Source organism: Bubalus bubalis, chromosome 13 (genome assembly GCF_019923935.1).
Source record: "Bubalus bubalis isolate 160015118507 breed Murrah chromosome 13, NDDB_SH_1, whole genome shotgun sequence".
Taxonomy (NCBI): Eukaryota; Metazoa; Chordata; class Mammalia; order Artiodactyla; family Bovidae; genus Bubalus; species Bubalus bubalis.
Window position 1 is genome coordinate 11152670 of NC_059169.1, and position 25597 is coordinate 11178266.

At 45.0% G+C, this 25597-nt stretch overlaps 1 protein-coding gene across 4 annotated transcripts in view; it reads left to right on the forward strand.

Annotated features, from left to right (window-relative positions):
• Positions 1-9564: 9564 nt before the first annotated feature.
• Positions 9565-25597, forward strand: part of DOCK9 (dedicator of cytokinesis 9) — a 284352-nt gene continuing 268319 nt past the window's right edge. For 3 of the 4 annotated variants that reach the window (XM_044927115.2, XM_044927118.2, XM_044927122.2), the window contains exon 1: positions 9566-9809. In XM_044927115.2, the coding sequence (XP_044783050.2) occupies positions 9681-9809 (129 nt within the window). In that variant the 5' untranslated portion in view covers positions 9566-9680. Of the gene's footprint in view, positions 9810-25597 lie in introns of all 4 variants that reach the window. The other variant, XM_044927109.2, reaches the window with a different exon arrangement.

Sequence of the window (25597 nt, forward strand, 5' to 3'; positions counted from 1 at the left end):
CATTTATTAAAAAATTAGGAGAGAATTCAGGTTAAAAATTACTGGAATAGGAAATAAAACAGTTACAATGAGTGATTAAGTCAATAGAAGTTATACTGGTATGGAGAAGGAAAGTATAACACAGATTTCAGATCATACTAAAACCAGTCATTCATTATTAAAAAGGAAAATTCTATCAGGAGAAACAAATGGTATTTGGACTGTTTGAAAATCCTTTTAATGAAAAGTGGATCGTGTGAACTCACTGGAAAAGAATTCTAAAAATTCTTACAGATTAACCCTGAAATGTTGACATTGATAAGGAGAATATAAAATGTAATCCTCCAATACACTGAGGATTTTGGTGATTAAACTATTGAATATTGTCAATTTGAAGACACTGACACACCAAAAAATGCTTAAAATACTCTGAAATCTTACAGCTCATCTAGGAAACCTGCCTGCTTTCTCCAAATTTGACAAAATCCAAGAGTTATAAGACACTACTAACAGCTAGTTGCAAGGTTCAAAGAAATCTCTTCTACATTATCAATAATAAAAAAAATTCAATTAAGTATGCATGAGGAAAAGACTGAATTTTCTTTCTATACACACTATAAAAATAGTAAAAAAAAAAAAAATCACTGTCTTTTGAAGAGACTATCAGAATGTATGCACTAACATTGTAGGAAAAAAAGCATTTCAGAGATGCATGAGGAAGTCAATTAGTTATAAACACTGTTACCTTTCTGGATTTTGTAATGTTTGTGGTATTTAGTAGCTTTAAAAATTGTAGTTTGTGTGATTTTTATTATACTAAATATCCACTTTTTTTTTAACCCAATTTGATATTTATAATTGTGTACTCTTCCTCTAAAAGAGGGCCTCTTGAAATTTTATAAGCTTTATATCTTTTATATATTTTTTCTTTTTAAAATATCTTTAATACATTAAAAAAAATATCTTTAATACATTTTAACACTGTGGTAAAATATATATGACATAAAATTTACCATCTTTTCTTTAGCGGTAGACCTTTAAACATGTATTATTTACTTTATTTAGGTACCTGGCCGCAGCGGTCTTAGTCGCAGCGTGAGAACTACCAGCTGTGGCATCTAGTTCCCTGAGCAGGAGTATAACCGGGGCCCTGCACTGGGAGCCTGGAGTCTTAGCCACTGGACACTAGGGAAGTCACAAAATTTACCGTCTTAACTGTTTAAAAATGTACAGATGAGTGGTATTATGAATGTTTACCTTGTTGTATAATCATTACCACCATCCATTCTTTTCATTTTTCCAAACTCAAACTCTGTGCCCATTTAAACACTAACTCCCCATCCCCTTCTCTCCCCAGTCCCTGGTAACCACCATTCTTCTTTGTGTGTCTACAAATTTTAACTAAGCTACATATACCTCACTAAGTAGAATTCTGTAGTATTTGTCTTTTGTGAGCATATGACTTCACGTATCGTAATGTCCTCAAGGTTCATCCGTTTGGCATGTGTCAGAATTTCCTTCCTTTTTAAGGCTTAATAATATTACTTTGGGTGTATATACCAAGTTCATCCATTTGATTATTATTGGACACCTGAGTCATTTACACCCCTTGGCTATTGTGAATAATACTTCTATGAACATGGGTGTACAAATAGCTCTTCCAAATCTGGCTTTCTGTTCTTTTGGATATATGCCCAGATATGGAACTGCTGGATATGGTAGTTCTCTTTTTAATTTTCAAGAAAACACCATATTGCTTTATACAGTGTGGCCGTAGCTGTAGTACTCCATCAACGGTGAAATCTCTCCACATCCTTGCCAATACTTACATTCTGTTTTTTTGGATAATAGCCATCTTAATGGGTGTGAAGCCCTTACTATATTTCTAAGTCATGACTGGGATTCAGTTTTGCTGCGTAAGCTTCTACACAGCATTGCTCAATCAGTTCTCTCTTCATGGCCATATCCACGGTCATGGTTAGAACACAGCTCAGCCTTTGAGAATCGCTGCTGTTTTCTCCTTTTCTCTCTCTTGAAGTTCTTGGCATCAGTTTATTCAAACTTGCTTTTGAGCAATCACAGATCCCATCTTTTTGGGCTTATTGTTTATTTCTGTTTTAGAGTTTATTGTATCTACATATATTTCTACCCTGTTAATCAAGATGATGTATTCTCCTTACTTGTTCAATTTCCTATCTGTTAGAAAACTTTAAGGTTGGTCTGTATCATTCCCATATATACTCAGTGTCTGGTTGACATTAAAGCTGGTACAGCTGGGACTACAGGACCTGTTGCTAAAACACTGAAAATAATATCTTTACTGGCTGATAAATAGCCACCACTTGTAACTCTGGGTCCTCTGTACCCTCTTGGGATCATTTAAAGGGTTAATGATTGATGGTGAAAGGGACCTCCAGGCCTGTGCTTAGTAGGGCCTTTGGGCTCTTGAAATTCTTTTTATTTTTTAAATTAATTAATTTGGCTATGTTGGGTCTTAGTTGCAGCACATGGGATCTTTCGTTGCAGAGTACAGGTTTCTCTCTAGTTGTGACACACGAGCTTGCTTGCTCTGCAGCATGTAAGATCTTAGTTCCCGGACCAGGGATAGAACCCACATCCCCCACCTTGCAAAGTGGATTCTTAACCACTGGACCACCAGGGAAGTCCTTTGAAAATTGTTTTTGAAAAACAGGGCCCACATTTTCATTTTCCACTGGGCTCTGCAAATTATGTAGACAGTCCTGAAGAGATGATGTAGATTATGGCAAATTATATACATAGTCAGTGCTCAGAAGAGTCATTGCCCTTTTAGACGCTGGACCTTTTCCCAAGTGGAAAAGGGATTCTGCATTAAGGTTTCTGCCAGGTCCAATGTAGGGGCTGCCATGCCAAGCCTCTTTGTGCTAACCACAGATTCTCTTTGGCCCTGCTCTTGTGCCATTCATCCTGGCCCACATTCTTCTGGAGCCCAAGCCTGGAAAAAGGCATTTAGAGATCAACATTTTTCTGCTATGAGAAGTTTTATGTTTTTAAGAGGCATAGCCCTGTTCCAAGCTCATTTTTCACCCCTGATTTTCATTTTTTCATGGTCAACTGTTTTAGGTCCCCATCTGTTTAAATTATGTATTTCCTAGAAAAACTGTGTAAATTTTGCTAAATAAATCTTTTCCAAAGGAAACTGGCTTTTGGATCCTATTTTAACCAGGTAGACGTTGCAAAATCATGCAGAATTCCTGCTCAATTTCTGCTTTATTGGCTCATTGGAAAGACTTAACTACAATGGAAATAATTCAGGAAAAAGCTCTAGTTATTTCCTCAGATATGTTCTTGATTTACAAGTCCCATTTGAGCATGTTTGGTGAGAGAATTACCTCGGAGTGCATCTCTATTTGTGTTTCTATACCTCATCTGTGATGTAAACTTTAACTCACTTAGGAATATTGTGCAAGATTTTTCCAGGTGGCGCTAGTGGTAAAGAACCTGCCTGCCAATGAGACCTAATGAGATGTGGGTTCAATCTCTGGGTAGGGAAGATCCCTTGGAGAAGGAAATGGCTACCCACTTCAGTATTCTTGCCTGGAGAATTCCATGGGCAGAGGAGCCTGGCAGGCTATAGTCCATGGGGTCACAAAGAGTCAGACATGACTGAGTGACTTTACACACACACACACACACACACACACACACACACACCTACCTCATCTTTGATGTAAATTTTAACTCACTTAGGAATATTGTGGGGATTCATTTGATAAGGTCAGAATGGTTTCAATAACAGCATTTTTAAACCAAACTATTAGGATTATGCATTTGGTGTGATTGTATATGATCATTATTTGGTTATACCTAGTATAGCAATCGGAGAAGGCAATGGCACCCCACTCCAGTACTTTGCCTGGAAAATCCCATGGATGGAGGAGCTTGGTAGGCTGCAGTCCATGGGATCACTAAGAGTCGGACACGACTGAGCAACTTCACTTTCACTTTTCACTTTCATGCATTGGAGAAGGAAATGGCAACCCACTCCAGTGTTCTTGCCTGGAGAATCCCAGGGACGGGGGAGCCTGGTGGGCTGCTGTCTATGGGGTCGCACAGAGTCAGACACGACTGAAGTGACTTAGCAGCAGCAGCAGTATAGCAATAATCACAGGTTATTGAGATTCAATGATATTAAAGCCAATTTTCATTCCTCATCTTTCCCCAGCTCTCTTTTATGAAATGATGACGAACTTAGACTTTGCAATACACACTGCTACAAAGAATATTAATGTCGTTTTGGACTGCACGCTGCAGAACAAAAAACGAGATGAACAAACATTGCTTTTTTGGTGTCAGTCAACCTTTGGAGATTATGAACCATGTTCACAAATTAGAGCAAAAGTGCTGCTGATGAACAGTTGAAAAGGAGGGAAAATCTGAGACTAATTCAAAAAGAGGCAGAACTTGGTGATGAAAGTATCTGCTTAGTCTTGGGGTAGGGAGTTTTATGTCACAATCTGGACCCTCCCTGGATGCACAGTAAACAGCTCTGATGACAATTTCTTGAAATATCCTATAATTATTTAATAGCTAGTAATGACTGATCATTTATGACGTGAGACAGATCCTGAGATGGTGTTTTTCAAACATTATCATGCAAATCTAACGTGCCTCAGGTGCTCTCTGCCGAAGTTGTTCAGACAATGGTCACAAGGCAGCCTCCAGGCAGAGCAACCAGTTCCAGCTTCCTGTTCTCTGAGAAACTGCCCCTGGCTCATACCTCTCAAGTTGGTTGTTTCTCCTTTGTGGTCCCACCTTCCTGATCCGTTGGATCACAGTTATATTTACAGAGGGGTCTTCTCCACTAGACTATGAGTAGGTTTTCAGAAGCATAGGATGCTTTTTATGCATAAATTAATAGACATTGTCGTGGTTCCCTCTGGTTGGGTTGTTGCCACCTACCTGGTTTCTGGAGAAGGAAATGGCAACTCACTCCAGTATTCTTGCCTGGAGAATCCCATGGACAGAGGGGCCTGGCAGGCTCCACTGTCCATGGGGTCGCAAGAGTCAGACACGACTTAGCGACTAAACTACTACTCCCTGGTTTACCTCCTTCCATTCTCTTTCCCCAAACCCCAGACTGTTCTCAATGTAGCTGTAACTAACAACACTCAAACCTGAGTGGTTTAGCACAATTTTTCTCTTTCTTACTTACTTCACTCTGCATAAAAGGCTCTAGGTTCATCCACCTCATTACAACGGACTCAAATGCATTCCTTTTTATAGTCAAGTAATATTCCATCGTATATATATACCACATCTTCTTTATCCATTCCTCTGTCGATGGACATTTTGGTGGCTTGCACGTCTTGGCTATTGTAAACACTGCTACAAAAAACACTGGGGGTGCATGTATCCTATTTGATCCTGCTTTTCTCTGGATATATGCCCAGGAGTAGGATTGCAGGGTCATATGGTAGCTCTATTTTTATTTATTCAGGAACTTCCATACTGTTCTAAAAGGGGAGAAGCTTTAAGGGCCTTCGGTTTGCCAAACTGCTGGAAAGGGAAGTCTAGATGCTCAGCGCTCACAAAACGTGCTCTGTGCCCCGGCAGCATCCGCCTGGGGGAGGAGTTTGACATCAGTGGGGAGCTTGTTAGAGCTGTTGATTTCGGGTTGTCATTCTTGTTCAGTTGCCCAGATGTGTCTGATGCTTTTGCAATCCCATGGGCTGCAGCATGCCAGGCTTCTCTGTCACTCATCATCTCCTGAAGTTTGATTTCGGGTACCACACCTGATCTTTTGAATTGGAATTTGTAGTGTAACCAGATCCCCAGGTCATTTTTATGCACAATAAAGTTTGAGAAACTCTGGTTTCAGTGATCTCATAAGGACCTCATATTTCATTTTCACAGATGTGCTCTTTCAGGATAACCTAGAGGTTTTAAAATAATTATGTATCATTAAGAAATACACAGATCCTAAAGCTAACCTAACAAGAAATGATGCAGTAAGAGATTATTATTAAAACGTGGATAATGCTTAAATTATAAATATTTGGATGTTGTACTGTCACTTATATGCAAATCTTCAAAACTGGCTTGAATTATATTTCATTTCCAGTACCTACTAGTATGATCCTCAACAAAAAGGATGGCTTTCTTCCTACAGTTTTGGTGAAACAAAGATGGGGTTACCCCCTCAAGTTAAAGTAGATAGATGTAGCTTCCACCACACCTTAAACAGCATCCCTCCCCATTCCATGCAGGATCTTCAACCTTGACCTGATGTGCCTCCTTCAATAAAGGTATGACTGCCTCTCTCCAGGAGTTGATGCAGTAAGAATTCACACAATTCTAGGTCCACTCTGGTGGGGATTAAAAACAAAAAATGACAAACAGCCTTTGGTAAGTGTGTGAGTTTCCGATGACTATTGTACCACAATAAAGCATCACAAATTGGGTGTCTTAGAACAAGAAAATTTATTCTCTCATGGTTCTGGAGACTAGAAATCCAATTAAGGTATCAGCAGGGCCATGCTGTCTCCAAAGATTCAAGGAAGAATCCTTTATTTCATCAAGCTTCCGGTGGTTGCCAGCAATCCTTGGTGTTCCTTGACTTGTAGATGTTTCATTCCAATCTCAGGCCTTCTTGCTGTGTGTCTCTGACTGTGTCTCCTCTTCTCATAAGAACACTGGTCATATTGGTCCAGTATGACCTCACTGAAACTTGATGACATCTGCAAAGACCCTATTTTCAAATAAGGTCACATTCGCAGATACTGGAGTCAGGACTTCAATATGTCTTAAAAAGTGAAACTGAAAGTCGCTCGGCCATGTCCAACTCTTTGCGACCCCATGGACTATACAGTAAATGGAATTCTCTAGGCCAGAATACTGGAGTGGGTTGCCATGCCCTTCTCCAGGGCATCTTTGCAACCCGGGGATCGAACCCAGGTCTCCTGCATTGCAGGCAGAGTCTTTACCAGCTGAGCCACAAGGAAAGCTCTTGGTGGGGGGCGGCAGACACAGTTCAACCCAAAACAGGAAGGATGAAATTTCTGCTCAAATTTAAACCTAATAAATGCCCCATTTGTTAACTTCACCAGGAAGAAGAGGCTCTGCTCTGGGTCGCTGGAAAAATCAGCCTTCCTGGACTTAGTTCACATTACCATTCCTCCTTCTCTGTCAGAACTTGTTCTTGTTTAGACATTGTCTGTGACTACTGGCAGCATCTTACAGTTCAACCCTGCTTCCTAAATGAAAATCTGCCAATTCTAGAGCATAATGAATCAGTAAGCATTTCTAGGACTGGTAGAAATGGATACTCTTCACTTTCCAGATACATGCTCTTTTCTGTGTTCATCCATTTCTTAAACAGAACAAAGCAAAAAAAAAAAAAAAAAAAGAAAAAAGAAAGAAAGCTGCACAACATTGTGCGTTTCTGTTGTTTTTAATTGAATAAAATCTATTATTTGCATTCTCTGGAAGTAGATGCGATTTAGAGAGCCAAGGCAACTCAGTAGGGGTAAAGGTCTGTGCTATCTGGAAACTTCTTCAGGTGTCAGAAGCTCAAAGGGAAAACTTAACGTTTCTCAGACCAGCTTCTAACAGTAAGAAGAAGTAAGAAGTGAACTAACCTACCCCATGCAGCTCAGCGGTACAAACCGGGGATGTGCATGGTGAAACCAGACACCGCAGGCTTCCGCGTGAAGCTGCGCCTTCTGCCTCTGGGGTCACCCAGCGCTCCCCTGGAACACGAGCAGCCTGGTTAATATCTAGGCTTTACACAGCAGAGGAAATAGATTAGTGTGTAATTGCTCTTATTATTTTCACACGTTATTGTTTTGTCTTCCAGCTTGTCAGGCTCACGTGTAGTGCTACATCCCGCGTCTCAAGACACGGGGAGAACAATCCGATCCAGCAAAAACATTTATTGAGTGCCAACTGCATGCCGAAAACTCCAGACTTTATCATGGACCAGACCTGCCCATTAAGTCCTGAACGGTGGTGTTTTGCTTTCTACCCTAGATTAGTAGTTTTCCCACATTTAAGATTCTGCTTTGGGCCAGTGTTTGGCTTTCGAGCAGGGTGGGAGGCCACTGGCGACTTCCTTCACTGGCTGACGACGGCTAGGAGGCCTCCATGCGCTGAGGCCACACCGGCGCGGGAGGGATTCCTCTGACGGCGGGGTCCACACCTCCACCGCGCGCGCAGGTGAGGAGCTGTCCATCAGGCACACGATAGGCGTGGTCCGCGCAGATCGACCAATCAGCAGAGCCTTCCTTAATCCAAACTCCCGCCTCCAAACCATAACAGTGAGCATGCGCCGTGGGCGCTACGCAAATGCCTCCCTCTACTCAAGCCCTCACCTCAGGAGGGTCAGTTAGGGTGCTCCACGTTTCCTCAGAAATAAGAGAAGAGGTGGGGATCCCCTTAGGAATGGGGAAGCCGGAACAGCGGGTATGAGGAAGCTCCTCAGAGCCGCGGCTGTTGCTCGCGGCCGCCAGCTCCCGGGGTCACGTTGGGCTCGCAGGCCGGCGCTCCTGGGTTTTCCCGGGCTTGGCGCCCAGCGGTCCGGCCGGGCCGCGGAGCAGGGGGGGCGGCCGACGGCTCTCGCCGTGTCACTTCAGCCCCTGGGCAGGTTGCGGCCCTCCGTTTACAGAGGAGTGGGGCGAGGCTCAGAAGTTTTGACGGTGACGCAGCAGCTGGTCCCGGCCGGCCAGGGTCTGCGTGACTCATCGCGGACCCCTCCCTTGGGCTCGCGGAGGCGTCCACGCTTCGCGCGACGCCTCTGGGGGCCGAAAGGGGTTTGGGAGGCGGAGAAGCGCCCCCGCCAAGTGCGTGCGGCTCTCGCTCTCGCCGGCTCCTCGGCCCCGGGGCGCTCAGTCCCGCTCCGCCCGGCCCGGGCTGCCAACCGCCCTGTGTTCTCCCGAGGGCCGCTCACAGGCCGCTTTCCTGAAACTTCCGTCCCCCCATCAGCGGCCCCGGGGGGACGTGGTGCCACCCTCTCCCGACCCCTGCCGGTCCCCGGGATGCTGCGGCTCCGCCAGCCGGGAGCCCGGAGTCCCCGCGTACAGGTGCGGGCCCCCGGGAGGACTTGGCGCCACAGCCCCGGGGTCGCGCGCCCTCCCGGCGGGGTGCACGGCCCGGCCTGGGGTCTTCGGACGTGCGGCTCAGGGGAGTAATCGGACCCGGGAGGAGGCGCCCCCACCCCTTCTTACTCCCCTCCCCTTGGGGTCCCCACCTGCCCCGCCAGGGCTCCGGGACGGCGAGCAGCCCGGGGTCGGCGGGGGCCCGCAGTCCCGCCGCGTCGGCCCCTCCCCCGCCCGCCCCGCCCCGCCCCGCGCCGCGCCGGACACCCCGCCCCGAGGAGGCGGCCCGGCGATCTGCCGCCGAGCGAGGCTGGTGGCATGGGGGAGCCGCCGCCGCCGCCACACGCACGGTCTTTCCTAGCGAACCCGGGCGCCGCTCGGAGCACTAGCGACCCGGACGCCTAGGGACGGTGGGGGGGCGGCTCGGGGCGTGACATCCAGCGGAGGGCGCGGCCCGGGCTGCGCCTCCCGGACGCGCGGCGAGCCGCGGGGCGGTGGGGGCAGCGGGCGGGCGGCGGCGCCGGGAGAGTCGCCGGCGGGCCGGGCCGAGCGCCCAGGGCGCACCTGGCGGCGGCGCGGCCCGGCCGGACTGCAGGAGCAGGCTCGGCGGCGGTGGCGGCGGCAAGGATGTCGCAGCCGCCGCTGCTCCCCGCCTCGGCGGAGACTCGGAAGTTCACCCGGGGGCTGAGTAAGCCCGGCACGGCGGCCGAGCTGCGGCAGAGCGTGTCGGAGGTGGTGCGCGGCTCGGTGCTCCTGGTGAGTGCGGGACCGCGGAGGGAGGCGGGAGGGCGGGCGGCCACCCCCTTCGCGCTCCTCTAAGTCGACCCGGCTGGGGCAGAGCCACCGACCCTCCTGGGTCTGCAGGATTAAGAGGTGGTGGAGGAGGCGGGTGTCGGACAGGGGAGAAGGGAAGATACTGGAGAGGGCACCAACTCCACCCTGCGCCCGTGGGTCCTCTCCCCGCTGCTGCCCACCTCCCTCCTGGGAAATTTCCTGGAGGGAAATCGCCATCTCCTTCATTCCAGCCCCCACCCCCCAACCCCAAGTTTACCAACTGAGAATTTATTCTCTCCTTTCCTCCATCCCTCCCACCCCACCCTTCTCCTCCTCCCTTATTTCGGGGGGTCGCGGGGGGGTGGGTGCTTGACACCTGTGGCCTGGAGGGGCGCAGGGGAATGGATGTGGGAGCTTCCTCTTCCAGTCCGACACTCAGGGTGGGATACGGCCCCGCGGACCCCCTTTGGGTGGGCTGAACCCCAGAAGGGCAGGGGTTTTGCAATCTCTCTTCCACTCCCTCTCCCTAGCCGGCATCCTGAGATTTGAGCGCCTCTTACGAAAGGTTAAGAGGCTTGCTAGGAATCGCTGGTGACTTCCGCAAGAGTGCAAATGACTACGATTTGGGGGATTCGTAGCAAGCTGCCCCGGGGATTAATCTGGTCCTAGCAGAAAGTCTTTTGAACATAGGCCTCTGAGTGTGAGGAAGATGAAGTTTTAAATCAACTTTTCGACTACTCGGTCTTGGTCCTGCTGTATTTGGAAACGCAGTACGCCCTGATCGCTTGGACGGTGCGAGAGAGGAGCGATGTCTGAGCAGCAGCGTGCCCTCGTGGGTAGCTGGACACTTTAAGCAGTTCCTTGCACCGGGCTCTGGCGTTTGTTTTCTTGGAAGGGGCTTGTTTGTGGCTGAGTGACTTGTGCTTGTTGGGCCTTGGAAGTGATTCTTAGGGCTTCGTGGGGCTGTGTGTGGGGTATTGTCTTGGTGGATTGCTGGGTCCCTTAACACAGGGCCTGGCTTATCCTTTTGGTGGCAGATAGATGCCCTTCCTGGCCAGACGCAGAATGACATGAGTGATGTTTGTGGAGAATGGAGATGAAGCTTCACTGATTTCCATAGCTAGTTGGCTCAGTTTTATTTTTCTCTCCATGGCTCTGACAGCTCTCTCTAGATTCCTTAAACTCCAATCTGTTCAGTAATAAGGAATTTTTGTTTTTCTGTTTTTACTGAAGTTGATCATTTGATGATAAGGAGTAAAGCGGGAATTGATAATGACCAAAACCTGGGATCTCTTCCTGCCTTTCATTGCTTTGGCCTAAGTAGTATATCCTGCATCTTCCTGACTTTTGCCAACATGTGTATGTTAAGGATAAACCCCACAAACATCTGTGGCATCCTGTTCTGTTGTGAAAGGAAACTTAGTTCTTTTAACTGGGGGCACTAATAATATCCCACTATTAGAAATTTGAATCAAAAGAAGAATAAATAAAATCATGAGTTCCATACTGCAGACAGACCTGGACTGAAAAGGAGGTTCTAATTTAACAAGCCATTAGGTTAAGTACAACACTGCTCACCACTGCTGTGCAGCAGTCCTTGAATTCAGCAGCCTTTCCCGTAGGGGGCTGGCCTACTGATAGTGACCCAGTAGTATCCATTCCTGTGTGTGACATGCTGCTGCTGTGTTCCATCTCACGACACGTACAGTACATCTCTTGTTCCCTGGACACCCTGAAGCATGAACAGTCAGACGTTTGGCTGATGTCTCAACTCGTAGCGATGTCCACCTGCAACCGCTTGTCTGATGAAACAAACTCAAAATATGGGAAAGTCAAGTGGGCCTCCTTGGGCCTTTGAACGGCTCCCGGGCTAAAAGGGAAATGCGTTGCAGTGGTTCTGCGTTGCAGTGGTTCTGCTTTGCAGTATGGAGAGAATTTGGAATAACTTACAGATACTAAAAATTACCCATCACCCTCACCCCCCTCACCTCCTGCCGGGACCTCTGCCACCACCTGCTGCTTCTTGCTGCTTCCGTGTCTGTCAGGAAGCACAGCAGGTGCACCTGTCGCGGCTTAGTTCTAGGAAGGTCTAAGAAGGTGCCCAGATCCTTGCAGGAGGCAGAGCAGCAACCAGCCCGGGGTTTGGAATCCCAGGGTGCACTGGTCAGCCTGGATGGAGGTAACACTCTGCTCTCTCTGGCAGCCCGAGTCGGTGCTAATAGCATAGTAAGCACACAGGAAATGCTTCTTACCTAGCTGACTCCTATAGCAACTCTGTAGATTGACTGAAAGAAAAACACCGAGTATGGACTTAACTAGCTCTTCTCATGCTTCTAGTACTGCTGAATGGCTGTGACATCAGAAACAACAGAATTAAATAATTCAGTGGGTGATAAAGGCTGCCATTAACAAATAAGGTGTACTCATAGATTTTTGTTTGTTTGTTTGATAGGTTCACTGTTTATAGGCTCAGGTTTGTGGGCCTTTAAAGATGATATTAATTTGTAAACCTTGGGAAAAAATGCAAAAAAGTGGAGAGAATATCATAATGAACCTTCATAATCCATCAACCAGATTCAGTAATTATCAAGATTTTGCTAAACTTGCTTTAACTGTCCCGCTTTCCCCCACCATTTTTGTGTGATTGCGAGTTCTATGGTGCCCATCATTCATCCATATAATACCCAGTTGTTGTTTAGTTGCTAAGTCATATTATTAAAAATAGGTATATTTTCCCACATAACTGTAATGCCATTATGTCAAAGTTAGCAATAATCTGTTGAAATACTCTTCAGACTTCCCAGTGTGCTTCAGAAACATCTTTGAATGGTGGTAGTTTGTTCTCATCAGGATCCTAAAAAGTTTTGCTGGCCATTTCAAATGTGGTTTGTTCTTTCATGAGCTTTAGAATTAGTAATGACAGAGTGAACCCTCCCGAGAGTCGGGAGTCCTGGGTTTTAATCTGAGAAGTTTGGTAGTGCAGAGCGTGGGCTGTGAAGTCAGAGCACCTGGGCTGTAGTTCCAGCTCTGCCCTGTGCAGTCTTAGGCACATAATTCAGCCTTGGTGAGTTTCCTCACGTGTAGCACAGCAGAGATAGTATTTGTACTTACTTTCCATGGTTATTGAGAGGATTCAGTGAGCAATATGGGTAAAGCTCTTAAATGGTGCCTAGTCAATATCCTACCAGTACTTAAGTCACCCTGGGTTGGTCCTTCAATTTCTCTGCACCTCAGGGCTCCTGTTCTTGTAAATGAGAAGCTGTTCTAGATTGCTCTAGAGTCCCTTTCCCGACCAACAGGCTTCGATTCAAAGATGCTTTTATAGGTGTTGTTGTCATTGTTCAGTCACTGAATTGTGTCTGACTCTTATAAGAGCAGTAGAGCTACTGCTACTTGTAATGTTCCTAACTGTGGAAGATGTCATTTATGATTTTGGGTAGTGAAAGAAGAAGCGTCACAGTTCCAGAATCAGCTTTCCGTGATTGAGCACAGTCAGGAGGGCAGCACGTTCAGATCATAGGCAAGCTGAGGAGAAAAACTAGAAATAATTCCCTGAGCAGTGTTGAGTAGTGATTGGACCTTTCAGATGTATTAAAGATAGCATCGTAATGGCCTAGATCTAAGGAAGTATACCACCCAGGGCCTAAAAATATCCTTTCTCTGAAAGATCTGTGTGAATATTGGGACGGGGCCCTTCATGTGGGTTTGGCAGCTCCACGCGCTTGGGTATCGCTGCCCAAGTCACCTGGCCTCCTTGCCGATCTTATCTCAGCGTGCCCAGCTTGAGGCCCTCCTTCGCCATCAAGTCCCTGCTGGTGACACCATTCCACAGGCATCCGAGAACCCTGCAGTGTGAGATGAAGTAAAACCAAGTTAGGCCGGCACCACAGTTCCCTTTGTGTAACTGGAGGGGGACAGACAGGCATGATAATCTCCGGAGTGCCGCCCTGGGGCCCTTCTCACCCTCCCAGTTCAGTATGATCCTAGGTAACCTGAGACCCGAGGAGTGGTGTTCTTTGAAATCCCCAGATAACGTAAAACTTCATTTTGGCTGTAATTTTAAATCAGATAGGATAGTAAATCGGTAACTGGACTGGCCTGGGCTTCACCTCACCGTCTTTCTCCACCCTCTGGTGGAGTCCCAACAACAGAAATGTCCCAGCATACAGGAAGCAGGGTGAAGGCCCATCTCCAACTCGATAATCAACAACAGGTGTGTGTTTCTTTGGTTTCTGGTCTATTTGAATATTGGGAGACAGGAGAGCATTTGTAATGCCTTGAGTTTGAAAAGGGAGGAGTGGAACTGTGAAACCTTTATCCACGTTTGTCGAGGGCCTGTTCTGTGCTAGGACTTTTTGCTGGGTGCTGAGGATCTGCTGTTGTTTAGAGCAGGCTCTTGCCTTGAAGGGTTTATGATCTAAACTCTCAGCAGGTGGACAGGTCAGTCTTCAACACAAGGATAGCAGTAGGCCGAAACACATCAAACACATGTGAAGGAACACATGCTAAGAAGGAGCAGAGAAAGATGACGTAACAGAGAATTGATACACTCAGCAAAGGGTTTGTGAGGAACTGAACGGGACCTGGGAGATGCCGAGACAAGGGAGACTTTTCTCCCAGAAAAGAATGAGAGGCAGAGACCAAGCACATACTTCGAAGGCCTGGCTAGGCCAAGAGGGAGCAGAGCAGCTTGGGCAGGGAAGGGTAAGGTTTAGGAGGAAGGGAGAGAAGTTTTGAGAAATACAGTTGCTAACTTGGAGGACAGTTTTCAATGACTGGCTGAGAACAGATCATAAAATAGACGTTTTTTCTTCTTGTCTTTTTGAAACCTATTTTAGGAAAGAGGTTCAAACCAGTCCCTGAACATACTCTTCTTAGAGATCTTTCCCTCTGCGTAATCTTGGGGGTAAATTATGTGACAGTTTTGTGTCACACAGTCCTAAGGACACAAAGTGAAGTCTTTGGCATAGAACAAAAATGGGCCTCTGTGTGTGTCAACTTTTAGGGTACACACGAGTGAGCAGTAAGTCAAACATGGTGGGTACACCACTGAGTAAATTATGTCACAGAAAAGTATTGACCCCACCTTATATATCACATACTGAAATAAGTGATAACTACATGTAAGAGACACACGTAAAATAAGTCAAAGAAACAGCATAAAACACGGATGAATAATCATGTAAGGGTAGAGAGGGGTTTCTTTGAAGAATGAAAGTAAAGGACAAAACCAGTTTGGCCTGGGCCTGGGAGGTGAACTCAGGGCCTTGCCGTTGATGAGCTGAGGACTTTGATCAGGTTTCTTCACTAAGTCTCAGTTTACTCATCTGAGAATTGGGATTGTTGGGTATTATTATCGCAGGGAGTTCTTAAAATAAAGATTAAAAGATTTAATGTGTGTAAAGATACTTAATAGTAAGTGCTTAACAAAGGTAAGCTCATATTGTAATAAAAGATTGCTCATCTTGACTAAATGAATCTGGAGACAGCACTTACTAAGCACTTACTGTGTCCTAGGATATGTGTCAGGGCTTTACACATGGGAGGTCAAGTCATTTCAAGGTCAGAGGCTGTAAGTGGGGGAATCTGTGTCTTGAACCTGGGGACTGTGGCTTCAGACCACGTGTCCCTGCTCACCACCCTGCCTCCTGCCTCCTCAGGCAAACACTCAAACCTACGTTCTCTGTGTCACAAGCACCATAAATTTAAAAGCCAATAATAAGCTTAGAAACAGTATTTGTCCTCTTCTGTATATCTATATCTCAGTCATAGTGTTAAGTTTTAAAAAAATATAATGACAGCTCTTAGGATTCAATTAAAAAAAGAAAAATATGCCGGAAGAAAAATAGGAAAGGACATTCATAGGTAGTTCCTTAAAGAAAGGAATACAGTTAGCCAATAAAGAACAGGAAAAAAAAAAAAAGTTCAGCCCTGCCAATGATTACAGAAACACTAATTAAAACAGGATGCTATCATTGCCCGATAAATTTGCAAAGATAGAGAAGGTTTTGCAAGGATGGGTGAGCCAGGCACTTTTGTTTGCAGGGTCGCCTCATCTCATAGTTCCATTCGTATGGCATTCTATGAGAATTATGTCTCCTAGATTTTTTAACGTGATGAATGCTATGACTACTTGAGCTGGGCTATATGTATCAAGAACTTTAACATGCTCCATTCTTTGGCTCAGTTCTTAAACAAGTGTAGGAACTCCCCCTGAGGACTGGACTGAAATACACCTAAATGACAGCATCTAAAGTCACAGTGCTGAGGGTTCAGGACAAAAAATGTAAACCACCGACCCACTGCAAACTCTCTAAAGGTCTTAACAGTAGTCTAAATGAATTGTGGGGTTGGGTTGTTTATGATGCCATGAAGTTTAGTTTTAGAAGAATAATGACTTGAGAAAATTCTTCCCTGATCATGTTGGGAGGCAGTGAGGCCTGTGGTCAAGTTCGGGGGCCTGGGTTCTGTTACCGCTTTAATACTAACCACGGGGTGACTTCAGGCTGTGGCCCCGCAGCCTGGTTCTGCCCTTAGTGTGGGGCAGAGTCTCAGTCCTCACCCCTTAAGCCTGTCACCTGCACCGTTTGGTACCACTCAGCACCCCTTCCGCCCCCCTCCTGTGGTTCTCCTCTGGCTCCTCCGTCCCCTTGCTCCTCACCACCCTTCCTAAAGAGTTCCTTGTCTTCCTTTGGCTCATAACATTTTATCGCTTCCCTTGACTCTGCAAGGAGCTGGGTTCCTTCATTGCAGTTTGCAAATCTTTATCTCAGTTTTGATTCCCCCCCTTCAGCTCAGAGCTGCTTTTCTGCTAACTTGCCTGACATACGTACTCAGCTGTCCTACCAATCCCTTACATTTGGCATCTGTGAAATCATAAACCGTCACCTTTCGTCCCAAACCAGCCGTCTTTCTTGCGTACTTGTTTTCTTTAGTGAGAGGCATCATTGCACAGTCACCAACTCTGAAATCTCTGATTCCTCCTTTGTCTCTTCTGTTCACCTCCTTTTGCCTTCCTCATCCTATCGTCACGGCATCTATCACGTTTTATTTCTGCATCAGTCAGAATGGGCTGATGACTCCCGCATCTCAGCGGTCTGAAATGGAAAGGCTTGTTTCTCCCTCATGCGGCCCTTCCGCTGCGGGTGGCTGAGGACCACGTTGTCCACATCTTGGGATCTGGGTTGATGAGATGGCCCCTGCCTTGAAAGAGGTGGGTTTTCTTGTGCCAGGAAAGCATGTGGGGTTTCCCTCATAGGTTCTTGGGTTTCCACCCATCCCTTTGGCTTATGTTCTGTTGGCTAAAGCAAATCTCTTGGCCACACTCCCAACTGCAGAGGGCAGGGAAGCCCGGTCCTGCCTGTGGGCCTTTGGAGAGTGGAAGTCTGTGGTGAGCCGCGCTCCGGGCTGCTGCCGCCTGCCACCCCGTTCTCCGGCTCCTGCCTCTCCTCTGGCCCCTGCTGGTTAACACCCTTCCTCTCTGGTCTCTGCTTTCACTCTTACTCCATCCCTAGGACTTCAGTTCTGAATTCCTAACGCACCAGTTGGAATAGGAAATGGCAACCCACTCCACTGTTCTTACCTGGAAAATTCCATGGACAGAGGAGCCTGGTGGGCTACAGTCCATGGGGTCACAAAAGAGTCGAACACAACTGAGCGCGCTGCACACCACACCGGTCCCCGCACTGCCTCCTGCTGCCCTGGGATTAGGAGCCTCTTCCCTGGACTGTAAGGCACTCTCCCTACTAGGCACCACCTGTGCATTGCTCACCAGCCCGGCTTTTCCATCTTCTGGTTGCCAGGCTCTCTCGTACCCCACGGCCTTGGCAAGAGCTCTTGCCCCTGCCTCGTATAGAAATCACCACCCTGCCTCCTTCCTCATGGCCAGGCCACCCGCCTGGGTCTTTGGAACTGTGCCTGCAGGTCCTTGCCTCTCAGAGGCCTTGCCTATCCACCCAGACTGTTCTTTCCTTTGTACCCCTTAACACAAGTTATATATTGACGGATATATACGTTTGTGTCACCTCTGTTTCCCTCCCTGGCCTGTTGGTTCACTATGGTTTCCCCAGTACCTGGCAATTAGCAGGGGCTCAATAGACATATGGGAGAAGGTAATGGCACCCCACTCCAGTACTCTTGCCTGGAAAATCCCATGGACGGAGGAGCCTGGTGGGCTGCAGTCCATGGGGTCGCTAAGAGTCGGACACGACTCAGCGACTTCACTTTCACTTTTCACTTCCATGATATTGGAGAAGGAAACGGCACCCCACTCCAGTGTTCTTGCCTGGAGAATCCCAGGGACGGCGGGGCTTGGTGGGCTGCCGTCTATGGGGTCACACAGAGTCGGACACGACTGAAGTGACTTAGCAGCAGCAGCAGCAATAGACATATATTTTTTAAAATTTTTATTGAAATGTAGTTTATTTACAATGTTGTATTAGCTTCAGGTGCACAGCAAAGTAATTCAGTTATGCATATATATATATATATATATATATGTATATAAAAGTACTTTTGGCATCACCAGCTCAATAGACATGAGTTTGCGCAAACTCCAGGAAATAGTGGAGGACAGGGAAGCCTGGAGTGCCGCAGTCCATGGGGTTGCAGAGTTGGACATGACTGAGTGACTAAACAGCAATAACTGTATATTTTGATGAATGAAAGATTCCTAAAGTCTCTACATCTGACATGTTTTGTTTTAAAATCTTTTTTTGATTCCCCATCGCCCCTAATTTGTCTGTCTCCCCTGCAACCCATTTCTATTTATTTCATTCCAGCCTATCTCCCTCCGCCAGGTTAATTTTCCTAATGTACAGGATGTGTTGTATCATTAGTTTCTCATTGCCGCCTGATAGATTTGATAACATTCATGTAAGTAAGAATGCATCATTTTGGGGCTGGCCCTTTGCTTTAGTTTAGGAAAAAGCGGTTGGCAGTACACCTGTATGACCTTTGCATAAGTTTTGAGAGCGGCTACACAGTTTAATTTAACCGTAACTTGGTGATGGCTAGGGAAGCCTGGCGTGCTGCAGTCCGTGGGGTCGCAAAGAGTAGGACACGACTGAGAGACTGAACTGACCCGAACACATTTTAATACAAGTAAGGTTAATTTCCTTTTTTAGGGCAGTTTGTTTTCACTAACTCTGTTGAACTCCAGTGTGTAAAACGACACAGTGATCTGATTCTTATGTTAGGTATTTGGTAACTCGTTTATCTGAGAGCAAAACAAAAACACAAAGAATAAAAATCTGGAAGTGTTTTTCTATCACTAGAATCATCAGTTCTGCAAATCATCAAGAGTACTTGGATGAGGAAGTTTTTTTCAGTTTCATTTACATCTCTGTCACTTTTTCTTGAATGGACTCCTTTAACTCTTATCAGCAAGTTGAAGGCCAGGAGACTTATAGTCTGATCAGGACTCTAATGCCAAATGGTGTGTTGGAATCTCCCTGTCCCCCATTTCTTTGAAGTTGGCAGGAATAAATCCAGTTAAGATAGTGCTTGGGTATGTCTGCTTAGGGAGGCTGGTTGGGTCAGTGCGTGTGTTAGAGACATGCCCACTTAATTTATTATAGATTAACATTTGTTGAATGTTAATCTGAAACTGAATCTGAAAGCAAATGTCAGTGAACTGCCTACGGTCTCCATTGGCCACGAGAAGTTTATTCTCAAACTGTTTTGTATTTACAGATTCACATACTGTTTTCATAGAGAAAATACACATTCTGTCATCTAGATTAAGGAAAGTTCTTTACCATGAAGAGTTAAAAAAATATATAAAAAGTGTATATAGGTTATTCACTTTTTAAAGTATAAACACTATTTTGTTGATGAAGAAGTATTATGGTATATGCTAAGTCACTTCTGCTGCCGCTGCTGATGCTAAGTCGCTTCAGTCGTGTCCTACTTTGTGTGACCCCATGGACGGCAGCCCACCAGGCTCCCCCGTCCCTGGGATTCTCCAGGCAAGAACACTGGAGTGGGTTGCCGTTTCCTTCTCCAATGCATAAAAGTGAAAAGTGAAAGTGAAGTCACTCAGTCGTGTCCGATTCCCAGCGACCCCATGGACTGCAGTCTATCAGGCTCCTCCGTCCATGGGATTTTCCAGGCAAGAGTACTGGAGTGGGTTGCCATTTCCTTCTCCAATGCATAAAAGTGAAAAGTGAAAGTGAAGTCACTCAGTCGTGTCCGATTCCCAGCGACCCCATGGACTGCAGTCTATCAGGCTCCTCCGTCCATGGGATTTTCCAGGCAAGAGTACTGGAGTGGGGTGCCATTGCCTTCTCCGTAAGTCACTTCACTTGTGTTCAACTCTTTGTGACTGCATGGACTGTAGCCCACCAGGCTCCTCTATCCATGGGATTTTCCAGGCGAGAATACTGGATTGGGTTGCTATTTCCTTCTCCAGGAAGTAAAAGTCGCTCAGTCATGTCCAACTCTGCGAGCCCATGGGATTTTCTAGGCCAGAATACTGAAGTGGGTAGCTATTCCCTTCTCCAGGGGATCTTCTCGACCTAGGGATTGAACCCAGGTCTCCCACATTGCAGGCGGATTCTTTACCAGCTGAGCCACCAGGGAAGCCCAAGAATGCTGGAGTGGGTAGCTTATCCCTTCTCCACCAGTGAATCTTCCCAGCCCAGGAATTGAACTGGAGTCTCCTTCATTGAAGGCAGATTCTTTACCAGCTGAACTGCCAGGAAATACTGGAATGGGTTGCCATTTACTTCTCCAGGATATCTTACTGAACCAGGGAATGAACCCAGGTTTCCTGCATTGGCAGGAGGATTATTTACTCTCTGAGCCCCCAGGGAAGTCCATTAGGAAGGAGGACAGATAGAAACAAAAAGCAAAAATGATGATTAATCTAAAAAATTAAACTATGCTCTTGTTTCAGGAATAAGTTAAATATCAGATGTTTAGTCTCTGACTTCTGGGACATAGGAAATACCCTGGTATACCCAAGTTCTGTTAATAGGGGAGTAATTCTGTGACAAGTGGTGGTAGGATATATTGGATAAGAACCTGGGCTCAGGAGATCCTAGACTCAGCTCTTCAGAGAAAGCCCTGCTTTCTCAATCTCTTGACCCCAGGAATGGATATCATAATGACACTTTCTTGTAGATGTTTGTGGTGATTAAGTGAGAAGATGCATAAAAAACACTTAGAATAGGGTCTGGTGCACAGTATATACCCAATAGTACACGCTTTTGTGATTTATGAGGGCATCCTAAAGGAATATCATATAACTCTAATAGAGCTCCTTCAGGAGAACTTATAACTGGAAAATTATAATGTTGGGTGAAAAAGAAATAGTACGTGGAAACATTAATAGGCATGTCACAGTTGTGAAAGAAATAACCTGTGGGTAAGAGAAATTTTGAAAGAAAATGCATGAAAAGGGAATATGACTTGTTCTTTATATATTCTAATGTTTCTTAATTGTCTAGCTTTCATAAGTGAATAGATAATTATCAAGAAAAAAGTAATGAATATAGAAGGAAAATTTTGGTGCTTCATTTAAGACACTCAAATTAGTACTCTTTGAAAATTGTACCTCTTAACGTTTATATACGTGTGCACCTTAATGTAAAATGTGTTCCTGGAATAAGATATACACGTGCATCTTGGTAGCAGAAATACTGTCAACCAGTTAAGAGTTCTGTTTTGAATGTTCAAGGAGGAAGGAGACCCATGTTAAATAATTAAATCTTGCGTTTGGCAGTTTTATGAAATCCTTTCCAAAGAACATCTTGCTTGGGCCTCTGGAAAATCTAGTTAGACAGACTGGGATAGTGAGTTTTTGTTGTTTTTTTTTTTTAATTTCTTTTTTGATGAGGCGACTGCAGACTAGAGAAATCGAGTGACTCACTTAAGGTCACCTGGCTGATAGCTGACATTTTTTCTTGATAAGATGGCAGGGACTGTCAGAAGATATCATTTTAAAATTTGAGTTTCTCAGAAACTTTTAAATGGTTAACTCAAATCATTATGTGCCTTTCTGGAAAGTACCATGAATTCTCTGGGTTGGTAGAAATCATACTGTTTTGGAGGTAAAAGGTAGTTTAGAGGTTGTCTGTTCCAGCTTCCTAGTTTTACAGGTGAGGAAGATAAGGTGTGCTGTGGTTAACTGATTTGTCTGTGGTCATACAGTCTGTATTACAGACAGGAGTGAGATCCAGTTTATGGCTCTTGATCCAATGTATTTTCCGCTGATCACAGGAAATAATTGAATTTACCTTGTTTGCTCTTGCATTTCATCAAATATCTTTACAGACCGTGGTAATCAGATAATATCAGAATATGAAACATCTATTTGTACCATGATCTCTTTCCCGTTTATATATTTCATTGGTCCTAAGCCAGTTTATGGGTGATTGACATTCACTTTTCCATAAGCCAAGAAATACATTCTTCATTTCGGTTTAAGGAATATTAGGACAGAGAGAAAGAAATAAAAAAGCCAGAATGACAAGATTAATCTAAAAAAGATCTCAATAGAAACTTATTGATGAAGGAAGAATTAATTTAGTAGTCAAATAATATTTTTTAAGGAATATAAGATCATAGTTTTAGGTGTACTTTGGTTAAAATAATTATGTAGCTTGAGGGAAAAAACCTTTCCTGGACCTACTAATCTAAAGTTCTTTAATGTAGAATAATAAACTCTGTTAATCTAGGTCATTTTACCTTTCAGGCTGCTTTCCCTTGGCTAAAATAAATATTCAGCTATAAATGGCAGTTTGTTCAAGTTATATCATTACAGAAAGTTGCGTTTGTAATACTGTTTGGAGAATTTATTTAATCTGTCATTCTAACATATTGCTGTTTTCTTAAGTAGAAAGCAGAGTTCCTATGGTGATAGCAGAGGTGCCATAATATTTATAGTATATTACATTCATTTATAAACCATTACACTAGCTAGAATTTACAGGGTATTTAATTTCTGAGGTTAACTTTTTTTTTTCTCTCCAGTCTTTTAATATGTTCATAGCCATTTAATATTTTTTTTATTCTTGGAAGAAAACCTTCTGAGAGAATGTTGGTTATTTGTTTTCAAAAGAACAGAAATAACTATTTTATGATTTTTTTTTAAATGGAAGAATGTGTGTACTCTACTGATTTCTTTGTAGGTGATTTTGTGAAAAACCAATTAATACATCAAATTTTAATTTATCAGAAGCCAATTAATGCATCAAATTTGTTGTTCTTCAGTCCCTCAGTCCTGTCCGCCTCTTTGTGTCCCCATGGTCTGCAGCATGCCAGGTACTGTCTCCTCACAGCTTCGTTGAGTCATGCAAGCCCCTTCACCACAGCAAGGCTGTGATCCATGCAGGGGACTTAAAACTTGAAGCCACTTAAACCCGAGATGGGCTGAGATTCCTGACACAATGTGTTTCTCCAGTTACTGTATCAGGTGTACCTGCTGGAGACTGTCTAGGTGGGATGGTGGGGATGGGCTCCTTTGGTGGATATTGGGGAGAGGGGTCCAGAATAGCTTCCAGAATCTGAGAGAATCACAGATGTCCTCTCCCATAGCTTCAGTTGTTGGAAATGACCAGGAAGAGTCCTGACTTCTTTGCTTACCACTTGGCGTCTTGGTGTCTTAAAGCAAGCCCCACCCACCTACCCCCCATCCTCCCAGCATGCCCCAGTGAGCCCCATACTCCCTGTCAGGAGACCTGGACTCCCCCTGTGATGCCCGCCTCTTCATGGTCTTGACCCAGTGTCACCTGTGTGACGTGGGGGGACGCTGACCAGCCTGCAGGGGATTTAAGCTCCTTTCTGACCAGGTTTTTTGCTCTGGAGCCTGGCCTGGTGCTGCCCTGGAGCTCATTTCCATCAGAGGTGACCTTTGGGAGAGGAGGGGCAGAGGCCAGATGGAGCCCAGTCTCCTCTGCTCCAGGCTTCCTCGTGATCTTCTCTATTATCAGGCCAGGGTGTCTTGCCCTGGAGCCTCCTGAGATTCAGCTCCTCTTGTTTATCCTTTAGTTGGGATCTTAGCAGATCTTGAGGCATTTTTTTCTATTTGGCTACTTAACAATGACATTAGCAGACAAAAATGCCCTGTTGTTAATACCATTTTTTAATCTCTTGCGCTGTAATGTTCACTAGATCCCCAGTTGTCTCTGGTCATCAATGTACTCAAATAGACTCTGAAGGATAAACATTGAGATAAACCTTGTCCTCGGAGAGTGTGCAGCCTAGAGGGAAAAGGAGCGCAGACAGGACCCAGGGAGCTCTTGTGTTGGTGTTCTCCTTCAACAGTCTTTTGCCTCTTGGCTGTTTGCACCCTGGAAGGAAGAAGGACAGTTGTGACGAGAGCAGGTCAAGTTCCTAGGAATGTGCTAAGAGTGAAGGTGGCTTTTGGGGGACCAGAAGCGTACTGGGACCTCAGCTATTACACTGCTTTCCTGAGACCCAGGAAACATGAAGCTTGACCTGCATGTTCACTGTAGGAGTAGCGACAGGGTGTTTGTCTCATGAAGGTATTAAATAGAGGAAATGCACCTCAATGGGAAGAGTGCAGTGGGAATTGTGGGTGAGGCTCAAAGGCACCGAGCAGGAGCGCAAGAGAGGGAGGGAAGGGGTTTCATTTTTATGATAATGTTGCTATTGATGTCCTAAAGAGGCCTAAATTAAGATCTTTAGCTGTGCACAAGTAATTTGCCAACTAGGAAGAACAGATTGGGCATTTAAGAGATTTATTTCTCATGGCATCTAAAATATGTTCTGAGTCACAAAGACCCCCAAATATGCAAGGATTTGGATCTGGATCCTTATTTAGTCCTTAAGTCATATGAAACTTATGTTAAATAATATAGTATCATATTAACATATTAAACTTATGTTAAATAATATGGTAGTGTATTATCATAGCTATTTATATTGCTATCATTGAGGGTGTAAGAACTGTAAAACCTCAGCTTTCTTCAGAAGTGAAAAGGAAACCAATTTTCGTGGGGCTCCAGATTAAAAATAATCTGAATTGATTGTGAGAACTGTGCATGAAAAGGAAATTCAGTTTTTTATGCAAAATTGTTGGTGACTTTAAGCTCTATGGAACACAGATTTGCATGGTGCTATTGCCTGGGTTTTCAGTGATTGTAAAAGATAGTGACTACTTAGCATGTGGGCTGTTGGAGGCAAGGTGACATCCTGCTGATTGCGGTTAGGCTAATACTGATAGGTGACAATACTGATAATGATATGTAATAACAGGCATAGCTGATACGTGAAAAGCGCCACTTTTCAAGTGCAGAGGAATATCTTTATTCATAAAATACTAAAACTGGTTCTATATAAAGGTGCGTTACTTGGTTTAGGCTAACTTCTTATTTAGTTTCATTGATTGATTTTGATTTTTGCTTCCTACTTTAAGACTGTATGGATTATGTTAGTAAGCCCTTGGGAAAAGAAATGAACAAGTGCTTGACTGACAAATAAATATACATATTATAGGTGCTTCCACATCTGTATTTCTATGTATCTGAATAGATTTTAAGTTTTTAATTGTACTATGCCAAAGCTTTTGACTGTGTGGATCACAATAAACTGTGGATAATTCTGAAAGAGATGGGAATACCAGACCCCCTGACCTGCCTCTTGAGAAACCTGTATGCAGGTCAGGAAGCAACAGTTAGAACTGGACATGGAACAACAGCCTGGTTCCAAATAGGAAAAGGAGTACGTCAAGGCTGTATATTGTCACCCTGCTTATTTAACTTCTATGCAGAGTACATCATGAGAAACGCTGGGCTGGAAGAAGC